This window comes from Perca flavescens, chromosome 12, assembly GCF_004354835.1.
Source record: "Perca flavescens isolate YP-PL-M2 chromosome 12, PFLA_1.0, whole genome shotgun sequence".
Lineage (NCBI taxonomy): Eukaryota > Metazoa > Chordata > Actinopteri > Perciformes > Percidae > Perca > Perca flavescens.
Window position 1 is genome coordinate 8,705,042 of NC_041342.1, and position 16,287 is coordinate 8,721,328.

The 16,287-nt window shown below is 40.4% G+C and overlaps 1 protein-coding gene across 1 annotated transcript; it reads right to left on the reverse strand.

The window, feature by feature from the left end:
* Positions 1–6,157: 6,157 nt before the first annotated feature.
* LOC114565705 (proenkephalin-A) lies at positions 6,158–14,157 on the reverse strand. The gene is made up of 3 exons (XM_028593907.1): positions 13,833–14,157; positions 13,332–13,478; positions 6,158–7,016 (listed from the first exon to the last, which is right to left on the reverse strand). Exons 2-3 carry the CDS (start codon positions 13,473–13,475, stop codon positions 6,417–6,419), a joined length of 744 nt encoding a protein of 247 aa, XP_028449708.1. The 5' UTR covers positions 13,476–13,478; positions 13,833–14,157; the 3' UTR covers positions 6,158–6,416.
* Positions 14,158–16,287: the final 2,130 nt, after the last annotated feature.

The window sequence follows — 16,287 nt, forward strand, 5'->3', positions numbered from 1 at the left end:
ATTTAGACATCTGACATTAAAGATTTGTGTTGTTGTTGCCCAGATAAAATGACAAGAGAAAAGAAAAACAGACATGTTTCCATACACCAAAACGCCAAGTAAGTACAATACATCCTCATATCAAGACAATTTGATAACATCTTTATAAGAATGGGTGCTTATGGAAATATTAACGTCACTATGTCACAGGCAAAGGAGACAGAAAGAACTGAGGAACAGGGAGACCATGCAGGGACAGTCAGGTTATGTATACCTGAGAGTCTCAGGTAAGTGTGTTGAGCTTAGTTAATATTTTTGGAAGTGTGTGGCTGTCAGGGTTAGCAGATGAGCTTTACCAGTGGCTCACTAATTTACATTATGATCAGCTAATATTATATATTAACAAGTGTACAAAAGAATTGTATTTCTTTTAAATACACTTTTTCAAAATAAGTCATTATGTTTTAAAGGTCCTATGACATGCTTCTTTTTGGATGCTTTTATATAGGCCTTAGTGGTCCCCTAATACTGTATCTGAAGTCTCTTTCCCAAAATTCAGCCTTGGTGCAGAATTACAGCCACTAGAGCCAGTCCCACAATGAGCTTTCCTTAGGACGTGCCATTTCTGTGTCTGTAGCTTTAAATGCTATTGAGGAGGAGAAAGTGGGCAAGGTGGGAGGAGGGTGGTGGTGTGGCCTTGACCAACTGCCATGCTTGGCTTGTTTGCAAGCCAAGCATTTTCTGGGCAGGCAAAGCAGAGAAAGGGGAGGTAACCTTGCTCCTTATGACCTCATAAGGAGCAAGATTCCAGATCGGCCCATCTAAGCTTTCATTTTCTCAAAGGCAGAGCAGGATACCCAGGGCTCGGTTTACACCTATCACCATTTCTAGCCACTGGGGGACCATAGGCAGGCTGGGACAACTTATTTTAATGTTAAAAAACCTCATAAAGTGAAATTTTCATGCCATGGGACCTTTAAGATATTTTTGTGGCTTGATTGTGAATTTAAAATAAATATAAATAAATGGTTTTAAAGAAGAATATTTTTGGTCAATTTAGTCAGCTTTTTCATTGAATCAAGAGAAACACTGTACAGAAGGATAATGGTACAGTCTCCATGCTACACTAATGATAGTATTAAGGCTTTCCTCTGTGTACACATATCCCCTACAAGTATAATTGTGGCTGTATTATTTGTGTACCCTTAAAAAATTGCTCTTCAGAAATTTTTATTGTCCTCCCCAACTGTTAGATGAGAATTACGCCCATGCTCCAAGTTTCACAGAATTTTTGTCATGTCAAAGATGGCTTCTTATGCTACGTTTACACTTGGCCGGCTATTTTCATAAACGGACATTTCAACCTCTCCGTTTTCAAAAATAACATTGTGCACAGCTTTCAGTTTTCAGAAGTGTTCATTTACACGTACCCGTCTATATATGCCGTCAATGCAGTCAAGAGCATACCAAACCTGTAGGAGGCAGTGTAATGAGAAGCACAAGCCCACGTCAGAATCCCGAAAATAGCAACAACAGCAACAAATCACTTCCTTTTTCTCTCTCTCGGCTGCCTAAACCTCAGTTTGTCTCGCGTTACATGCAAACGTGCAAATGAAGATTTCAAAAATCTCCACTCTGGCCGGAGTTTGTAGAAAGACTGTTTCAGAGGCGAATTCTCCGTTTGCGTGTAAACGAAGGGTACAAACGAAGGGAAATGTCTCCGTTTGTAAAAAATAACCATGTACGTGTAAACAGGGTGCTAGTTGTGCTGTGTATCGCAGAATTACAATTTTTACAGGATCTGGTGCAACAGTTTATTTTTGTTGAAATGTTAAGTAAGACATGTAGAATAAATTGATTTGAATGAAATATCACTATTTTAAAGGTAGACTATGTAATACAGTATATGCTTTCTGTTCTTAAACACACAGTTTTCAAAGTTGGCCCCTCCTCCCCGGTTCAGACCACCAAACACACAAAAATAAGTGCCACGTCAACTCTATGAAGTGATTTTGGAGGGGGAAATTATGTAGTTAAACACACTGGTTGGCTCACAACCACCTGTTCCTTGCTCATTTTCAGGTTTTGGTGGACGACTAGTGGGGCCTGATTTGGTTGTTTGCTAAATTGATCCAGGCTTGGGGACAACTAAATGCCAATATTGACTCATAATCATAACGCCACATGCTAGGAAGTCAGCCTCATATGACAATCATCATCTAATCAACATGAAATGTACAATGTAGGGTTTCCACTTGATATTGAGAAACAAAATACATGTCCCATGCCACCCCCTTTACTGTAGCCACGCCCCTGTACTTCAGCCACTAATGTGCGGTAGGCGAGGGCCCGTCCATTGTAATTCTGTTTTTTTTTTTTCTGTATTAGATTTTCTTCACCCATCAGTACCCAGCAACAGTTATGAAAAACCTCATTAGACCTCATTATATTTCAAATTACATTATAGTTCAAGTTGTGACTGTGTAAAATGGTTATGTCATACAGCTCATTAACAGGGTGGCTACAATTCCTTATTAGGCCAAATGCATATAATATTATGTAAAGTCTAATCCTTAGAAAAGTAAGTAAGTAAAGTTTGTTTATATAGCACTTATCACAGACAGAGTCACAAAGTGCTTCACAGGCCAAATAAATACTACAAAATGAAATGATAATCAGTAAAAATGACAATAAATCCCAATAAACCACATAGGCATAAAGTAATACAGTCAACAATGTGGCGCCTGACTAAAAAGATGCGTCTTTAGCTGCTTTAAAAAAAAAAACATAAATCATGATGCAATCCGTTCCACAGTCTAGGAGCCGCTCTGTCACCTTTAGTTTTCAGCTTGGTATGGGGAACAGCCAGTAAGCCCTGATCTGAGGACCTCAAAAATCTGCTGAGAACATCAGGCTGCAGCAGACACTAATATAAGTTGGTGCCTGACCATTGATGGCTATGTATGTAATTACAAGAATCTCAAATTGGATCCTGAATTTAGGGACCCAACATGGTTGTCAAGGACTCAACTGGAATGTGCTGATGTTTACGGTAAGCACATTATCTCCTATTATTTCCGGTGCTTCCGTGTCAGTTTGCTGTTCCAGCTAAACTTATTCGACTAATTGCCTGGATTAAATGTAAACTACTACTACTACTAGTTATACTCAAGCACTTATAGTAGTTCTCTTCTCTTACAGCAACTGCCTCGCTGTTGTTTAAACGCTTTTAGCCAGTTTAGCAATGGCTTATTTTTCTCCCTCTCCTACTCTCTGTTGCTCGGTGTCTCAAATGTTTAGCTATTCCTCTGCCTCCTTTAGTGATAAAAATACATGTAATAAATGTAGGTTAGTTGCTGCTCTGGAGGCAAGGCTTAGTGAGTTTGAGGCACGGCTCCGCACCATGGAATCTAAATTGTATGCTTCTGTAGCTAGCCAGCGCTCCGTAGCTGGTGCGGGCCAACATACTGTAGCTTCTGTTAACAGTCGGGGCGAGTGGGTGACTGTCTGAAGGAAGCGTAGCGCTAGCTCTAAACCCGGAAGCGCACATGGCAGCGGTCGCTCTAAACCAGACCCTATGGCTAACTACCAACCTCTTCGTCTTTCTTACAGTTTCTCCCCATTCAGTGACACACCCGCTGAGAAGCCAACTCTGGTTATTGGGAGCTCTATACTGTGGAACGTGAAGTTGGCGGCTACCAGAGCGGGCAATGTGGAATCCTATCTAAAGCTGCTGGCTAAAGATAACTGTAAGATCATACTTCATAGGTGGTAATGATACCCGATTACACAAATCGGAGATCACTGAAATTAACGTTAAGTCAGACTCAGTAGTTTTCTCTGGACCCCTGCCAAACCTGATCAGCGATGACATATACAGCTGTATGTCATCCTTCCACCGCTGGTTGTCTGGGTGGTGCCCAGCTAATGATGTTATCTGCGTAGATAACTGGAGGGCATTCTTGGGAAAGCCTGGTCTGATTAGGAGAGACTCCATTCATCCCACTTTGGACGGAGACGCTCTCCTATCAAGAAATCGATCTATTATCGGTCATAAACCATGACAACCCAGAGTTGAAATCAGTAATCAGAGGTGCAGTGCTACGCGCTTCTCTGTACTTCCACATAATTCCATAACTACGGCGTCTGTCCCACGACTCAAATCAGTTAAATCAAAGGTAAACAAAAGAGGAGCTATACTTAAGAACATAATTGGAATTAAAACTACCACTGCAATGATAGAACAGAATAGGAAAATTAGATGAATCCACTCCTCCCAGTCATATTAATACTCATATTCCTCGAGGCTCTGGCCGAGGAGGGGGGACTACCAAGAATACCCTGGAAAAGAAAAAAGCCACCTCAGGTGGCACTGCGCCAGAGCACAACATGCAGTATGGAGATGCCAGAGACTGAATTACAAAAATAGGAGACATTTTAAAAGAATTGCGAGACACAACGAAGCACATCGACAAAGCTGAATAGCATATTTCAGCCGTGGAAGATACAAATGTTGAGACTGTGAAGCGTGTTTCCTACCTGGAAGAATCTAAGGCTTTGCTGCAGGAAAGTGTGGATGACCAGGAGCACCGAGGAAGACGCAAAAATCTTAGAATAGTCCGAATCGTCAGAGGGCGCCTTGGCCATACAGTTTATGGAGACAGGGATTCCCAAAGTTCTCACAATTACTACCAAGACCAATCATGCTCGAGTGCTGGAGGCAGCCAGGTGGGCAAAGAAAACATTTAAATCACTGATGGGTAAACCTCTACTGAATATGAATGTTGATATTACTGATTTTTAAGAAGGATAAACCAGGGGATGAATGTTCATCCTATTGGACTATTAGTTTGTTAAACCTGGATTTTCCTATCCAAAACATTAGCCTTAAATACATTTTAAAAAGCCTTAAATCTCCCCTCATATCATCAGTAATGACCAGACAGGGTTTATAATGGTAAGCACTCTTGTAACAATGTTAGAAGGTTGCTTAACATTATTCAATTGTACCATAAAAACAACCTTAAAGGTATGGCATCAAGAGTTTCAGAGTAGCATAATAATATTCAACCTGTTGCCTATGGAATATCTAACATATTGGCATAGAAGTAAAATTGGTATATTTTTTTTATATTTGGACTCCATTCCTGGTTTATGTGGGACCTAGACTGTCTTATATATTTTTGAAGGCACTCCCTGGACCAATGATGAAGTGATAAATGCTGAAGGGAAAATTTGTCATCTATACTTAATATTTTGTTTATTGTCTTGTGTTTTCTTTGATATCCCACCATGCTTGTGAACTGAGGCCATGCATTGCTGTGTACAATTTTGGAGAGACTGTGGCATTGGGTAGGGGCGGGGGGAATTCAAGTTTAAAAGAAAGTTTATTTATATATATAATTGATAATAAAGACGTTCTAAAAAAAGAATTGTGAGATTTAAGTAAGAATAAGTCATTCTATCAGTCGGGGGGGCATGTCCCCCTCCAATTTTAAACTTTCAGTTTTATTACCTTGCTAACATCTCTCTGAACAGTGTCCTCTTACAGTCCTGCCACCAAATTACATATGAGAGATCTGAATTGATACACTCATCAGCTTCAGTTATTATTGCTATTATTATAGCTAGCTCACAGCAATTATGCTTAAGTAAGACACGTTTGCCCGTGGTTTAATTTACTGGCTACAAGCATAACGCCCTAACCATCTAATTGGTGGAGTTTCAAGGCTGACAAAATGATGATTTACACTGACAAGGTGTAATCATAACTCTCCTAAACATATGTCAGAATTGAACATACTGTAAATCCAAGATAATCCAGTAAAGTATGTGAGCGCCTCAGTGAAGATAGAAATGCTACATGCTATATCATTAAGTATAAGTTTAGGTGTCATGTCCAATTACTTCTATTACTACTTCTTATAACTGTTAGCACATTAATAATACAGGACTTTATGCAACTATTTACAAAACATTTCTATTGCTTTTGTTAGTGTAGCAGTTTTTTCGAAAAGCAACCAATTCCATGTTATATGCTGTGTTGATATACTTATTAGCAAAATTTGCATACTTTAAAGTATAATGAGCCTGCTGACTTTATTGTGTCCCCCACTTCTAAAACAGACACACACAAGCTTGAACACAGTAAGTCATACACTTTAATTATACACTCAACTAACACACCTCGATCAACAGATTATTTTAATAAATAATATCAGGATAACCAAAAACAGACCAAAAAAATGATTTGTGTACATCGACACGTTTATCTTTTTTTCTTTTTTTTATCATTACAGAAGCAGTTGAACCAAGTAGGCAGCAGCACGTTATACAAAGCAGAGGGGTGGGCAGTTGATTCAAACACCAACAAGTCCAGATTACAAGGTGATTGGTTGAAGAAAGGGGGGAGAGAAGGGTCATAACTATATGGGGTCCTAGTCCATGAACCCCCCATACCTCTTCTGTAGCTCGCTGCTGTTTTCCCAGGCCCGTTTCAACACCCCCCCACTCTTGCTGCTGTCCACCAGCCACTCAGGTCTGCCCACGCGCCTCATGAATCCTCCGTAGCGCTTCTTGAGCCCGCGGCCTAACACCGCCTCCAGCAGGTCGCCCTGTGTAGCCCCTGCTTCAGCACGACGCATGAAGCCTCCGTACCTCTTTACCGCCTCACCTCCCTGACCATCCCCCTCACCACGGTGCTCAGCTGCTGCATTGAGAATTTTAAGGATCTCCAGGCGAACATTTTCTTCTTCATCCTGGTTTCCAGGATCTTCTAGCACCCCCTCTGGAGAGGAGGAGCGGCGAGACATGAAACCACCGTAGCGCTTCATGAAGCCGCCGTACTTCTTAGCCAGCTGGTGTTCCGGTAATGTTGCGTCCTCATCGTCAGCTGTCATGGCACCCACTGCTTCCTGTTCCTGCTGTTGGCGGGGGTCAGCATTCAGAGGAATGTGGTTTTCTTCCTCCAATAGGAAGTCCTGGCACAGGCGCAGCTTCTGGCTGTCCAGCTCACCGTTGCACTCAAGTGAGCATGTCTGGAAAAATAAGGTTTGCTAGTTATAACATGAAGTCATGCTTCAATTGGAATATCAAAAACTGAATCACTATGGTTTTAGACAATCATATCATGCCACAGTTTTTTCCTTTTGCTACAACTTCTAAATTGCTCCAGTATTGAGCAAGAACGTTGTAACCGGTGGTGATTTGAACACTGGTTGCCCAATGACATTGCAGCTTGTTTTGCCGCTGCTGACTGCAGCAGTCTTGCTTAATACTTGACCAATTTCAAAAAATGGTTGTTCCCATTAGTCACTTAGGGCATTTTCACACATGAAAGTCCAAACCAAGGTTCATGTTTTTGTTACATTGTATACATTTGATCCGGTAAGTTTTGGTTTCACACTGCAGTTATGCAAGCGCACTAAAGATCTATACATGACAAAACTACGTCCTGCCGTCATCACATACGTGAGCTGCATCTCCAGATACTTGGAGATATTAGTAGATAGATTAGTAGATACTAGTGATTGGTTTGTTGACGGGCTTCCCCGTCCTCTCGTATCCTCTCTCTGTGTCGGAGTTTTTTCAACTGACTGCTGCTCTCCCCAACTGCCGCGGCTCTTTTTGTTCTGTTGTGATGTTGAGAAGCAAGACATGGGAACTTTCTTTCTGGAGCATTTATACAGAGACAAACTGCTCTGATAGCCAACAGCTGTCTGCTCTGAGCGCATTCACCGTCGCTCTCTCTCTCTCTCACTAAGCACCGAGCTATTCCTTAAAAGGAGCTTCCCCGGTCTTGTAACACAAGGAGAGCCTGCCAGAGCTTCTTGTATTTGGTCCGAAAGTCCGAACCATCCAAAAAAATGCTTTCACACTATAAACAAACCGAACCACCTCTTTTTATCGGACCAAAATTTGGTCTTTTGATCCGGATCGTGGTCCGCGGGAGGTTTCACACCTGTAATTTTGGTTCGGATCAAACTAAAAAGTCTGAAAGTCCAGACCAAATAAGATATGTGTGATAACGCCCTTAGACAAAAAAACATTTGAAGATATGGTGCAGTAGTTCTGTAGAAAATACATGTATTTGCTTTCTTTCTGGGAATGAGATGAGAAGATGAATGTCAATCCTATGTATCATATGCGTGTTGAGTACGGAGCTGGAGTCAAAACATATTTACTATATATATTGTAATATATATCACAAATCACTTGCAAATGATTTTGTTCAGTTTAATTTGAAGATTTTTTATTACTGATTATTTAGGACTGATCAGTGCTCAGGGCGCGTTCAGAGCGGGTTGTGTGGTGGTAGGAGTGTCACTTAAATGGCTTATTTGTGTAATGTCTTGTTATGTTATTTAACCCCTCAACATAGCACAAGTAGACTATATTTCACAATTACTGTTTTCTGCAGTGATGTTTCCTGTTTCCTGTATGGGACTCTCACACCGCCTTAAAATGGACTGCTAAGTCTGATTGCTGGTTACATGACTGGCCACAACAACTTGATGTTGGGTTGTAATTCTCCAAAAGTTTGATCTGTCTCAACAATTTTACAGTATTAAAGCAAAAACAAAACAATAAATGAATAGCTAAATCTAGAAATGCCCCAATCACATTTTTAGCCTCAGATACCATTTTTTTTGTTTGTTGTTTTGGTTAGTTATAGCCGTTAATATGGCTAATTGTAGTGTATTGGGATCTCCACTAGGCAGCAGTGTAACCAGATATATAATGGTGTGTCACTCTTTAGTAAACCTTTGAATTAGAATTAGTCTTGTTTCTTATACCCTCAGATTTTTCCTAAGTCGCACCGGTGCACCTAACGTCCTCGCATCTGCCTCCTCTCCACGAACAAAGCAATGTCGTTTACATCGATATGATTTAATGTTGCGTTACATGACCCATTCCTTCTGTAAAGCTGTGCCTGTGTTTGGATCTCTCCTTTTACTCTCCGCGCAGCTCCCCCCCCCCCCATTCACTCACACACGGCTCCCTTGCCAACATGGAGAATGTAGCGCCACCGGTCCAAACTGCTGACATTTGTCTACAGTTTTAATTGTTATTAAAACAGTGCTATATTGTTAAGTATGAGAGGGAAACCTGTAATGGTACCAGTTTTTCCGCTGGTAACTCTCTGTTATTGCGGCCTCCACGGCGAAAACAATAAATAAATGCAACTAACTTCAGTTTGTTGAGTAAGACGGAGCCTGCCGGACCTGGGCAAGAGATGTGACCCATGGCCAGAATATCATAGTTCATAAAAATGCAGCGCAGTGACGATACAGCCATTTCATAGCCTACATAAGACGTGTGTAATGCCGCTGACCCCCCAAAGCGCTTTCAACCCGTGCTGGGACCATTCATAATGAGTCAGCCGTTATTCTGTGAGTAGCCTTCAGTCCATCGCACTCCCCCCCTCTCTCCCTCTGTCTCCCTATGTCTTTCTGTCTGTCTGTTTTTTTGTTTGTTTTTGTTTTTAAAGATTTCGGCCTTCATTTGGATAGGAAAGCTGAAGACATGAAAGGGGAGAGAGAGGGGGGAATGAGATGCAGGAAAGGGCTGCAGGTCAGAGTTGAACCTCTAAATATACCAACTGAGCTATCCGGGCATCCTCTTTCTCTTTCAATCGAATAAAAATTGTTGTTGAAAACAAGTGAAAGAGCTTTCTCAGATATATATATATATATATATTTTTTTTTTTTTTATATATATATACTAGGCTATTAATTTCAGATAACTTTCATTTACATGTGTTGCATATTTTCAAACTGGTAAAGGAAACCCTGTCTTTGCATTTTATTTTAATCACAAATCTGTTTTAATAAAAGAGCTTGTGAAAAGTGGCTTTGACATAAAACTGAACATTTAGCCCACTTTGTAAAAAAATACAGAGCTATATATTGTGTATGTTGGGTGCACCTAAATTTTGTGCTGGTGCACCTAAATAAAAAAGTTAGGCGCACCAGTGCAACCAAGGCAAAAAGTTAGTCTGGAGCCCTGTATGTGTGTAGTAGTTTATGGGCGGCTAGAAGAGATTAATACCGATCACGTGTTTTTCAATCGGGGCATACCTAGTTAAATCCCAAAATCAAATACCTACCCAATGAATGAATATCCGAACAGTAAAATTTCTTTCTTAATTTTTTAAGGTGGTCCCAAGTCTTCTTGAATGACCGCCTAAACACATCCAGACACACCCACGAGAATAGCTAACCAATTGTTGGTAACTAGGTGGAACGAGGGAGAGAATATCATTGCCGTATTGAATAATTGGAGCCCATACGTAATTTTGTAATTTTGTAAATTTCTGATCCTCTGGAAATAGGAAAAACAGGTTAAAGATCACATTTTTTTATTTGTCAAGCCGGAAAAAATTTTAAATTTGATATTTGAACCAATTTTTCTGTTTGTGCTTAGAAAATTGAACTGATAAACGTTATGTGGACCAATTCCACTTCAGAATTATCTACAATTCCACTATAACACAGGCTGCATAATGTTAAAATGCTAAAGCTGCACTTAGTAAAATATAGTAAGCCTAAAACTGACATATGTGATGACAAATGTCACGTAATGCCTCACATCTTATTGCTTGTATCCACTTTTGTTTTCCTAAAAGCTCTGTGCTCTTTACCCAGTTGGCAGTGTATCCCACCACACAGCAACTTTTGGCCGATATCTGTTTTTTTGCTAGCAGAAGGGGTTAACAGGAACCACCTTCACGGAATACAAAGTAAATGAAGAGCAATATTTTAAGCTAGTTTTGAAGTTTTTTATGCCAAACAACATCCACGCTTTGATTCTGAATGTATCCATGAATTTATTCTTGACAAGATCAACAAATAAAAAAGGACTATGATTCAAAGCTGAGCAATCAATAAATAATCGATTAGTCTACAGTATATCCACGACGTTCTCCTTCCGGGATTGTTCAGGTGCCGCCGGAAATTCCGCCAGATATCTTTCATTTCGGCCGGCACCTTTCTTTGCGTTGGCATTTTAAACTCCGGTGGATTTATGAGGACTTTGGTTAACTGCTCCTCAGATCTCTGCAGGGTAAATCCAGACAGCTAGCTAGACTATCTGTCCAATCTGAGTTTTCTGTTGCACAACTGAAACAACTTTTGAAGATACACACGTTCCACCAAAACAAGTTCCTTCCTGAGGCTATATTGCAGATGTGCCGTTGCTCTGTGCAGCGCTAAGCACCACCCAAGCTGATTGTGATTGGTTTAAAGAAATGCCAATCTCTGGTAATGCAAGACTAATAATCGATTAGTAGATAAAAAGAATGAATTTGTTCAAGTTCAAAAATGGATTCATTCAGGTTCTAGCTTTTTTAAGATGTCCTCTTGGGCTTTAGAAAATTGTGATGCGCAATTCTTTGTTATTTTCTGACATTTTGTTGATGAATTCGCAATTAAATACCACTTTAGAAAATGTATTATGTGAGAACATGGGAATTTAACGCATTTTAAATCATAAAATCAATCAAATCGATTCAGATTCCATCTAGATTTTTCACTGACACAGCTTTGACTTTTCCACTGTTGTTTTCCCCCCCACTCTAGTCATCAATGAAACCATGACGATAAAGCGGAGACCGGAGATTAACAAAAACTGTTTGCAGCCAGTCTCGTCAGTGAGGCTGCTGTAGAAGGTTGTTAGCGCTCTCCCTTTGATCCATTTCTCCATTCTACGGGCAGACTTCAGTCTTTAACCAGCTAAACTAGCTCACAGGGCTCAAAAAACTATTGTGTGGGCGTCCTCAGCCCTTACTTCTTCTCCTGACGAGTAAAACGTTTATTTGTCATTTGGGATGATGGTGGGATGGTAAGCAAGTGTAACTGTAAAGCTTTTTAGGAGATGTCCACACGACAACGGAACATTTGAAAATGTCCTTTTTCCTTTTCAAAACTATGCTGCGAGTTCCAGCCTACAAATACACAGACTAAACAGAGTCAAAGCAGAAAACATTGTTAAATAAATGTTCATTTAAGTTTGGCAATAATGTGTCTCATTTGTTATTATTATTATTACATTGTAGTATTTTATCAGATGCAGAAAAACAAGATATCGACATTATTCATGGGACGCCGGTTGCCCTGCTGTATAAATATCAGCATCAGCCATGAAAAAAATAAAATAAAATCAGGCGACCACTAGTTTAGATAGAGAAGAACAGACAAAGACTACACAAAAGAAAGAAAGTCATGAGGGAGAGGTGACAACAGTCAGATGCTTTGGGAGAACACAGCCTGTTTTATTCTCACTTACTCCGTTAACTTAACAATTTCTCTCTTCAAACCATCTGTCCCAGGCTGTTTCTCACTCATTGACACAGGATCCTATTCATCTAATGGACGCCTTTCCTATTAAAGCTGTGTGACTCCCACACCACCACCCACTTCTCCCAGTCATCCTTTAACTATGTGAGTTCATATAACCCCAGTGGCAGGAGTACAATCAGACTAAAGGCATCTGCTGAGCCCTGGGGGCTGCACACTGCCAGGAAAACCTGCTCCCAACCTCATGTGTGCCATTGGATTTCATTTATTTGATGGCATGAAGGAGGGATTCTTGCTGAGCTTTCAGCGCTGCGCGGGCTTATGAAGACAGAATTAATGAACTGGAAAATTGAATTGAGGACATATTGCCACTTTAGGGGCTGGAAGAGTGGAGGGCAGCAACACCCTTTAGTGGCCATAATTGGGAGTATACAACAAGTAATTATTGTGTGAAGAAGAATAGATGGATTGAGTTCAAAGCTAAAAAAAAATAATTAAATATGACGTATGACATATTTACATTTCTCTTGTTACAGCTCATATTACAGTAATTCTACCCGAATAGGAGATACAATAAGAGATTGTTGAATGTAAAAATGTGAAGTTGTTTAGATTTTTAGTCTTTCTTTTAACCAGCTCATTTAATGTCTTTACATCAATTAAGCAAATATCTCAATATCGCAGAATTAGAAAGGAGAGCATTAGGCTAGTCAGACATATGGGAAATGTTATGGAAGTCATGAAATCCACACAATGGAAATGTACATGTCACACACTCAACTGATACAATTATACTAATGTGACTTTATGAGGAGGAGAAACCAGACTGCTGATTGTTACTCACACTGCCATACTTTACTTCTTTAGTTTATTTATCATCAGATTTACCAAGGGTGAGACATTAGACTGTCTCTGTAACCTTACACATTTCTCTTGTATTAATTATTATTAGTCTGTAAGTGTGTTCTAAATATAAATAAAAGTTATAATAATAATGATAATAATAATAATAATAATAATAATAATAATAATAAAAAAATAATACGGTGACATTACCAGGGAGGAGAAACCAGACTGCTGTCCCAGCAGACGGTACACGCACAGTGCACACTCCTTCCCGCACTCCGTTCCAACCACCAGCGACACACACGCGCCCAGCAGCAACATCCACACGCAGTTGCTGTGTGCAGGGGCAGCCATGGACTAACGGCAGAAAAGGGCAAAAAAGTTCAAACTTGTCAGACTGTTAACATCCTTCTCCGAGAACAAGTCAGATTCAGGTCAACAGGTCATTTAGCAATTTAAATTACTAATACTGCGACTATTGCAATTATTGTTACTACAAATTCTGCTTCTGCCAGCGCAGCCTGCTGCTGTGTAAAGTCCGTCATTTGAACACAGTTGTAAAACTGTAAAGTGTATTTGCCTGACCTGGATGCTGTTCAGACTATGACTCGTATTAGTCTTAGTGACAGCATAGTAGTATTAACCGTAGCAAAAGGCCAATTATATAAGCGGTTGTCTCCTGTAGCCTAAATGAAGAAGTTCGTTTCTTACCTCTGTTATTTTAAACGATACGTCAGCTGGTCTCTGCTTTCCCTCGGGGGTAGCGGCGGAGTGGGAAACTGTCGAGAGGCGGGAGCCTGTGGACCCAATATATGTACCCGCGGCTCCTTGTGTTACTCTGTGTTGTCCAATCAGATACGCACAGCCGTTCTCTCCTCTATCCCTCACTAGCCGCGCTCTGACTTCGGTCAGTTTTCCGTGACACAAACTGTAAAGTACCGGGCCGCCGGTTAGAAGAACAGCCGTTAAACTCTTGTGGAGCCCGTTCAAAGTGTTCGGTGAAGTGCTGCGGCTGGTGGCTCCGCGGCTTGTTAAAGTAGTTTGAGTGGCTTACGTCACCGGGGATAATGGGGAGTGGGTGGAGGGGTTAATGAGAGATGTGACGTGACAGCCGCCCGCACCCCCCTCCCCTCTTCACCATACGCACACACCTATTTTCTTTCACACATCGACTATATCAAGTCATCTGTTTTATTGCTTCCCAAGGAGTCTGGGACGTAGATAACAAACGGCGGACTACCACGCAGGTTCTGCGTGGGAGTAATATTTCATGTTAGCATTTATGTCTTTAGGTGTGTGTGTGTGTGTGTGTGTGTGTGTGTGTGTGTGTGTGTGTGTGTGTGTGTGGGTGGGTGTGGGTGTGTGTGTGTGAGAGAGAGAGAGAGACGTTTTATCCTTAATAAAGATACAAGCTTCCTGGTGTGGTTGGGCCAAGACAAACAGCTCCGCAGGGTTAGGACTGATATATGACATAGCGCTTCATGGATCACTTTTTATTAAAAATCCTATATGCATGAATCCTGATCACAGCTTTTCATTATGTTTTTATTATTCAGATTTTCTGTTTGATGTCTGTTCAGAGATTGAAAAGTCATTAATGTGCTACATATAATTTCACTCCTCAGTCTGTAAAAGCAGCAGTGAAACCAACCTACCTTTGTGTATAGCATATATCTCTTTTCTGGGAGCTTTTTTTTTTTTTTTTTTTCTGTGACGTGATTGGAATGACAGGAAATGTGCCCAAGAGGGTCAATAACCAAATAATATTTTTTTAACATCAGATGTCATTATGGTCTCTTATTTCTTTATTTGTTTTACCAAACAAGACACAGAAAACCCCATTTTGCAAAGTTGTATGTAGGTACAAGAAGCTGTATGGTGTCAGTCCCAGAATGTGCATTGTAGACTACTTCTGGGGACATTCTGGTCATACACCAACTTTGTTTTTTTTGTGTACTCTAAATATTAACATTACTGTTGCTTACCTCCAAGTTATGAGACAAAGCAATTTATCATGTTTTTCCACACTCTCCCGCACAATGCCTCTACTTTACACAAATGTATGGCCATTTGACTCCCTGTGGTCTGTACATGAAGAATCGTACAGATGTTTGAACACGCAAACCTGTTTGGCCAGTCTTACCAGCCGACCATGTTGAAATGGAAAGCGCAGCGAGTGGCAACAAAGCTTTAGGGGTGCACGACCAAGGGCTGCAACACATTTTGGAGCCTTTGTGAGCCCTCGCGCTGGCCGGGACACTCAGGATGTAAATTAATACCTGAATATTGGATCCCAAAATGGTGCCTATTCAGTTCAATACGAATTGCTTATCTGGCGCACACTAAGAAAGTTTCAAAGCTTTCAGGTTTATTTCCGTGATTTGCTGAATATTCGCAGTAGTCAGGGCCGTACGTAGCCAGGGTTAAGAAGTGAGTGAGGTCCAGACTTTCAGGACGAGCAAAATTCACACCAACATGACACCCACAAACACAACCCGAGCTATACACTACACAAACACTAATTATACAGAGGCACATGTTGGCAAAAATACTTTTATTAAGGTGCACAATTTGTCACAATCAGTGGTAGAAAATGATTAAGTACATTACTCAAGTACTGTACTTAAGTACAGTTTTGAGCTATTTGTACTGAGTATTTTCCTACTTTATACTTGTACACTACTACATGTAAGAAGGAAATATTGTACTTTTTACTGCACTACATTACTTGACACTTATAGTTATTTTTTACATAAAAAATATGTACGCTTGAATGATGTGATGCAGTACTTTACTAGTAATCTACCCAGTAGTATGCAAAGAATCTAAAATTAGCTCCACGTTGACAAACTGCAAAATTGAAACACTTACATTTAGTTGTTCGTGATTAAACAGGATAATAGAGGCGCCATGGTAGCTCACATGGTACTAAAGCTCAATCCTGGTCAGATAGAACCCGGCCCATGTTCTATCTGACCTGCGGTCCTTTTTTTTATACTTTATTTTTTATTATATATGAACATAAAAACAAAAGAACAGAGGACTAGGACATGACAAGAAGTAGGTGCAAATATGAGAATGGGATAAGCACAGGTACAGTACACAATCCATACAGATCTTGACATACAGAAATAGAGTTGATGACCCGCGGCCATTTGTTGCGTGT